This window comes from Salvelinus sp. IW2-2015, unplaced genomic scaffold (assembly GCF_002910315.2).
Source record: "Salvelinus sp. IW2-2015 unplaced genomic scaffold, ASM291031v2 Un_scaffold4777, whole genome shotgun sequence".
In the NCBI taxonomy this organism is placed as follows: domain Eukaryota; kingdom Metazoa; phylum Chordata; class Actinopteri; order Salmoniformes; family Salmonidae; genus Salvelinus; species Salvelinus sp. IW2-2015.
Genome location: NW_019946046.1, coordinates 30,873 through 38,480, shown reverse-complemented (window position 1 = coordinate 38,480; position 7,608 = coordinate 30,873). Strand labels below are relative to the sequence as shown.

Genomic DNA, 7,608 nt, shown 5'->3' with positions numbered 1-7,608 from the left:
TAGGACCAAAAGGCTCCTTAACAGCTTCAACCCCCAAGCCATAAGACTGCTGAACAATTAATCAAATGGCCACCCGGACTATTTACATTGACTCCCTCCCTTTGTTTTATACTGTTGCTACTCGCTGTTTATTATCTATGCACAGTCACTTTACAAATTACCTCGACTAACCTGTACCCTCCCACATTGACTCGGTACTGGTACCCCCTGTATATAGATTGCCACGTTATTGTTATGTAATTTTCTTGTGTTACTTTTTAATTCAAATTATTATAATTTTTTTTACTTTATTTAGTAAATATTTTCTTAACTCTATTTCTTGAACTGCATTGTTGGTTAAGGGCTTGTAATTAAGCATTTCACAGTAAGGTGTTACCGAATACCTGTTGTATTCGGCGCATGTTACAATTTTTATTTTATTTGACATGTCAACAAACTTTTACCGCAGTCAGTGCATTTTCAAACCTATGGTTGACTTCTTCTGAGCCCTAGTACAGATAACATGAATTTGTGTGTGAATGGGTCCCTTGAGAGATACTGGTAGATGAAAAGTAAGAGTCCACAAAACCCAGTGAACTTGAAATAAATGAAGAACAGGACTCAAGTATCTGAGAACACCCTTGTATTGTAAGCCATCACAAGGTATCACAATAAATATTTGGACCAATCAAAATGACATGAACAAAGCCACATTTAGCATAACTTTGGACCACATTTGCAACAACTTCCGCTTTACTGTTTCATTGACATTTCGCAATGAGTTATCTAAGTAAACAAACCATTTACCGCAAATCAAGCATATACCTGATGACCAAACTGTCAACCGCTGGCATGTCAAAGAGGTACAGTGCCTTGCAAAAGTATTCACCCCCTTGGTGTTTTTCCTATTTTGTTGCATTACAATGTATTACATTGGATTACATGTAATGGACATACACAAAATAGTCCAAATTGGTGAAGTGAAATGAAAAAAAGAATTTGTTTCAAAAATAAAATAAAAACTCAGACCAGGCAAGGAGGGCATTAATCAGAGAGGCAACAAAGAGACCAAAGATAACCCTGAAGGAGCTGCAAAGCTCCACAGCGGAGATTGGTGTATCTGTCCATAGGACCACATTAAGCCGTACACTCCACAGAGCTGGGCTTTACAGAAGAGTGGCCAGAAAAAAGCCATTGCTTAAAGAGAAAAATAAGCAAACACGTTTGGTGTTCGCCAAAGGGCATGTGGGAGACTCCCCAAACATATGGAAGAAGGTACTCTGGTCAGATGAGACTAAAATGTAGCTTTTTGGCCATCAAGGAAAATGCTATGTCTGGCGCAAACCCAACACCTCTCATCACCCCAAGAACCCCATCCCCACAGTGAATTATGGTGGTGGCAGCATCATGCTGTGGGGGTGTTTTTCATCGGCAGGGACTGGGAAACTGGTCAGAATTGAAGGAATGATGGATGGCGCTAAATACAGGGAAATTCTTGAGGGAAACCTGTTTCAGTCTTCCAGAGATTTGAGATTGGGATGGAGATTCACCTTCCAGCAGGACAATGACCCTAAGCATACTGCTAAAGCAACACTCGAGTGGTTTAAGGGAAAACATTTAAATGTCTTGGAATGGCCTAGTCAAAGCCCAGACCTCAATCCAATTGAGAATCTGTGGTATGATTTAAAGATTGCTGTACACCAGCGGAACCCATCCAACTTGAAGGAGCTGGAGCAGTTTTGCCTTGAAGAATGGGCAAAAATCCCAGTGGCTAGATGTGCCAAACTTATAGAGACATACCCCAAGAGACTTGCAGCTGTAATTGCTGCAAAAGGTGGCTCATCAAAGTATTGACTTTGGGGGGGGGAATAGTTACGAACGCTCAAGTTTTCCGTTTTTTTGTAATTTCTTGTTTGTTTCACAATAAAAAAATATTTTGCATCTTAAAAGTAGTAGGCATGTTATTTAAATCAAATGATACAAACCCCCCAAAAATCTATTTTTATTCCAGGTTGTAAGGCAACAAAATAGGAAAAATGCCAAGGGGGGTGAATACTTTCGCAAGCCACTGTATATCAAGGAACTTTAATGTGAACCTTGTTGAGGCAATTAAAACAGATTAAGTCTGATAGGTGAAAATGAGCGATGAGCTGAAACAATGGAAGACCCTGTGAAAATCAAGTAATTTGAGCTAATGTCGCCCATAGACGAAAGGAGACTGACGGACGGTGACAGTCCGAGTGGAAACAGCAATAGCACCCAGTTCTCTGAGAAAGTGAGATGACAAATGAATGGACAGGAGGGAGAACCAGAGATTAAACAACAGTCGGAGTACTTCAGCAGCAGAGACAAACATGCTGTCAGTGTCGTGAAATAACGTCCATCACACACAACTTGTAATCTTATAATGGCCTGACCCCTGGTGTCAGCGGCTGTGATGTGTGTCCTTAGCGGATGTAAAGCCGTAACCCAAACCTGGACTGGTATGGGTAAACTACATTAATCAGTACTAAGAAAAAAGACTCAGAATAGCATACACACTCCAAAGTGATATATGGCATTCAGGCAAATAGTGGGAGGGAGGGGGGATGAAGGGAGAGAGTGACAGGAGCAGGGAGATAGAGGCAAGGGAAGGAGAGATGAAGAGAAGGAAGGGAGATAAGTAATCATGGACAGTAACTGCACCTAGCACAACCTCTACAAACTGCACCTAGCACAACCTCTACAAACTGCAGCTAGCACAACCTCTACAAACTGCACCTAGCACAACCTCTACAAACTGCACCTAGCACAACCTNCACAACCTCTACAAACTGCAACTAGCACAACCTCTACAAACTGCACCTAGCACAACCTCTACAAACTGCACCTAGCACAACCTCTACAAACTGCAACTAGCACAACCTCTGCAAATGCACAGTGAATAAATACATAACACCAATCTGACACAAGATAATTTTCTATTTGGGAAAGATAATTCATTTTTTGCATCTTTTCTGTAGGAAGAAAATCCCAGGCAGCTCCTGCAGGTATGGTTTCTGTAATACTGAATGTATAAGTACTGAAAAGCCTTTGTAAATCCTGACTAACAATGGCATCCCAGGAATTACATTAGACCGGTGATGTAATTCAAACTGGATTATCTCATCAGTATACCGTTAATGGATTTCACACTTTATCTCTCTCTCTCCTCATAACAGAGGTGCCGCCGGTGTACGAGCCCAATATTCATGATCCCACCACCAGGACTGACCTCATGAAATGTAAGGCCATGTAATTGGCTCTTTATCACTTTGGGCCTCACTCTCTGTAAAGCATTTGATGCTAAATCCTGCTTGCCCACAGCCTATACAATGTGTTCATTATCTCGATATGTGGATTGAGAAATCAAATGGAACCTTGTTTACAAGTTTATATAGAAAAGAAACGGACAGAAATACTCTATTACAGGGTGACAGCTTCCACCCTGAGCCATTAAAAAGAGGACTTCCAAGAAGCCAATTTTTTAGACTGCGCCGTATATGCCACTCCACAGATGATTATCTAGAAAAAGCAGCGGAGATGCGCATGAGGTTTCTAAAAAGAGGCTATTCGTCACAATGTGTGGATGAAGCTCATAACTTGGCATTGGAAAAAACACGAGATGAACTGCTACAAAAAAGACCCGCTAAAGCTACAGAACATTCCGTAATGTTCACAACTACATATACTTTGAATTCGCGAAAAGTGGGAGAGGTGGTCAAGAAACACTGGCATATTTTATCATCGGACCCAGCTTTGCCGGCTGAATTTAAAATCCACCACGTATTGTGTATAGGAGAGGTCGCAATTTACGCGATAAATTGGTTCATGCCAACTGCCAGCCACTTAAGAAAATTAGCCAAGCATTTTACGCCCTCTACCAAATGGTAGCTATAAATGCAGAGGATGCGCACAGTGCAACAATATGATGAAGTGTCAATATTTCTGTCACCCACACACAGGAAAAAGGTTCCAAATAAATGACATTATTACGTGTTCCACCACCCATGTTATTTACATTATTAAATGTCCATGTGGGCTCTGTTATGTCGGTAAAACCACCCGCTCTCTCAAACAGAGAATTAGTGAACATAAAAGTTCAATCAGGAGAAACGACAGGGATTATCCAGTCGCTGTACATTTCAATGACATGAAGCATGACATTTCCACCTTTGATTTTGTGCATAGAGAAAGTTAAGATATCAGACAGGGGAGGTGATATTAATAATACTCTGAGTAAAAGAGAATGTTTTTGGATTTTCACCCTCCAGACATTGTTTCCAAAAGGACTTAAGATGAAATGCCTTTGTAAATGTTATGCTGTGAATTGGAACATGAAATGTGTGTCTCTTGTAGATTATTCTGACGTTTTTCATATGATGTACCCAATGACTAATGAACTTGCTATGTCCTCATTGAGATTATACAGAAGTGTTCAATACGCCTTATTTATACACTTTTGTAATATTTATGAAWTGCACATTGTTATATTTGGTAGCACTTATTTATTTTCCTTTGCCTCCAACCCCCTTCGATGTGTAGAACGGATGTGGGTGGAGCCAGGTCTACATAAGGGTGCAACTTTCAAAAAATCCCAAAAGCTCTGACGAAGGCCGTGTGGCCGATACGTAAGCTTATTAAATATCGGTGATACTATCAAGAGCAGTGTGCGGTTTCCTTTTCCTTCAGCCTATACAATGTTGAAATGCACAATTATGACCTGGCTTACAGTATATCCGCTTTACGGCCTACACACAAGAGATTGTACATATCTCATTAATATCACAGTACTCATCTGACCTTATCTGTTTTCCGACCCTTTCATCTCATCCATATTCATCCAACCACTCAACTCCAATTCCTCTCTCTTTACCTCATCGTTTCTCTTTCTCCCCTCAGACTGGATCCCCCTCTCCCTGGATGACAAGACGGCCCAGAAGCTGCTGTGGATATCCGAGAGCAACCTCAAGGTGTCGCGTATGTCAGAGGAGGTGTGTCCATACCCCATGAGACCGGAGAGATATGAGCATTCGCCACAGGTTGGTCTGCCATCCTCAGTTACAGGGCACACATCATAGTGCCATTGTGTAACTAAAGTGTGCCCACTGTTTTGGACATGCCATCAGCGCATGCCTGGCTCTAAAACATTTCTAATCTACCCTTTCTACTATCCACTCTCTACTCTGTGCAGGTGCTGTGTAAGGAGGGTCTGTTGGGGCAGAGAGGATACTGGGAGGTGGACTATGGCGGCTGGGTGGTGATTGGGGCAGTGTACGAGAGCATGGGCCGGAAGAATGGGCCATGTGGGCTGGGGGAGAACGAAAGCTCATGGGGTGCAGGCTGGGCCGGCTCCTGCTACCACGTCTGGCACAACGGGGAGAAAGTGGAGGTCAAGCTCCCTTTGTGCAACACCATGAGCATATACCTGGACCAGCCCGCTGGCATCATCAAATTCTTCATCGTGGAAGGAGAAGGGGAGGCGGAGAAGGCGGTGCGACTGATACACAAGTTCAAAARTGACCTCAAAGAGAAGATTCTGCCTTGTTTCTGGGTTGGCAGTAAATCCTTCTGTTGGATCCGGAAGAAAGAGYGACAGTAACAAGAAGGGTGTAGGAAAGGAGAGATGGAATAACYGGTCAGGGAWTTTGTAAGAGAGGGAGGTAAAGTGAACGAGAAGATATATGTTTCWAATATTTGGAGAACAAGRACTGGTGTCAGAATGCAGAATTGAAGCAGAGAATAATGGAATRTTCACAACATGAAATRAGTTGTAATCTGTAAGATTCACATCATGTCTATGGTTTTAAGTGTTGCTGTTATCCCTCTGTTGCATGAGGACAACATACATATGAATTACTAGGTTATATTATAATATTTAGAATGACAATTATATTGACTATTWCTATTTATTAGTACTGTCAGTAGTTTTTGTTKCAGCACTAGTTTGTTAGTGTTAAAGTAGGGTGTGTAGTTTAAATTCATAGCTTGTATCATTTTATATCTGATTGAACCATGGTCATGTATGAATGTGATGAATAAATACAACTGTGTAACAGTAGAGTTCAACTATTTATACAGAAAAAATCTATATAAACACAACATGCAAAAATTTCAACGATTTTACTGAGTTACAGTTCATATAAGGAAATCATTCAATTGAAATAAATTCATTAGGCCCTAATCTATGGATTTCACATGACTGGGACTACAGATATGCATCTGTTGGTCACAGATACCTTTAAAAAAGGTAGGGGAGTGTATCAAAAAGTATCTGGTGTGACCACCATTTGCCTCATGCAGCGCGACACATCTCCTTCGCATAGAGTTGATCAGGCTGTTGATTGGGGCCTGTGGAATGTTGTCCCACTCCTCTTCAATGGCTGTGCAAAGTTGCCGGATATTGGCAGGAACCGGAACACGCTGTCGTACACGATCCAGAGCATCCCAAACATACTCAATGGGTGACATGTCTGGTGAGTATGCAGGCCATGGCAAAACTGGGACATTTTCAGCTTCCAGGAATTGTTTACAGATCCTTGCAACCATGCGGCAATGCATTATCATGCTGAAACATGGCTGTGGATGAATGGCACGACAATGGACCTCAGGGTCTCCTCACAGTATCTCTATGCATTAAAATTGCCATAGATAAAATGCAATCGTGTTCGTTCTGCGTAGTTTATGCCTGCCCATACAATAACCCCACCATGGGGCACTCGGTTCACAACGTTGACATCAGCTCATCCACACAAAGCCATAAACACTGTCTGCCGTCTGCCCGGTATAGTTGATACCGGGATTCATCCATGAAGAGCATACTTCTCCTGCGTGCCAGTGGCTGTTGAAGGTTAGCATTTACCTACTTTAGTCAGTCAGGTCAAGACCCTGGTAAGAATGACAAGCACGCAGATGAGCTTCCCTGAGATGGTTTCTGACATAAATTATTTGGTTGTGCAAAGCCACAGTTTCATCAGTTGTCCGGTAGCCGGTCTCAGACGATCCCGTAGGTGAAGGAGCCAGATGTGGAGGTGATGGGCTGGCGTGGTTACATGTGGTCTGCAGTTGTGAGGCCGGTTGGACGTGGTTACATGTGGTCTGCAGTTGTGAGGCCGGTTGGACGTGGTTACATGTGGTGCAGTTGTGAGGCCGATTGGACGTACTATCAAATTCTCTAAAATGATGTTGGCAGCGGCTTATGGTAGGGAAATTACGATTAAATTCTCTGGCAACAGCTCTGGTGGACATTCCTGCAGTCAGCATGCCAATTGCACGCTCCTCAACTTGAGACATCTGTGGCATTGTGTTGTGTGACAAACTAAACATTTTAGAGTTGCCTTTCCACTGTCCCCAGCACAATGTGCCTGTGAATGATATTGCTGTTTAATTATCTTCTTATGTCACACCTTGGATGGATTATCTTGTGTACACAAAATGAGAGAAGCTTTTTGTGGCGTATGGAAAAATTTTGGGACCTTTTATTTCAGCTCATGAAACAGGGGACCAACACTTCACATGTTGTGTTTATTTCTGTTCAGGATAGTTCTTAATCTGATACTGCCTCTCTCTAGGACAGCTATTTACTGCATCCAAATAATATTCAGTGTCAGA

General features: G+C 42.2%; 1 protein-coding gene across 1 annotated transcript; it reads left to right on the top strand.

Moving 5' to 3' along the window:
- The first annotated feature begins 2,904 nt into the window (after window positions 1–2,904).
- On the top strand, window positions 2,905–6,055 carry zgc:195001 (tripartite motif-containing protein 16). The gene is made up of 4 exons (XM_024144122.2): window positions 2,905–3,008; window positions 3,180–3,242; window positions 4,900–5,039; window positions 5,192–6,055. The coding sequence occupies exons 2-4, from the start codon at window positions 3,236–3,238 to the stop codon at window positions 5,597–5,599; spliced, it is 555 nt and encodes a 184-aa protein (XP_023999890.2). The 5' UTR covers window positions 2,905–3,008; window positions 3,180–3,235; the 3' UTR covers window positions 5,600–6,055.
- The last annotated feature ends 1,553 nt before the right edge of the window (window positions 6,056–7,608 follow it).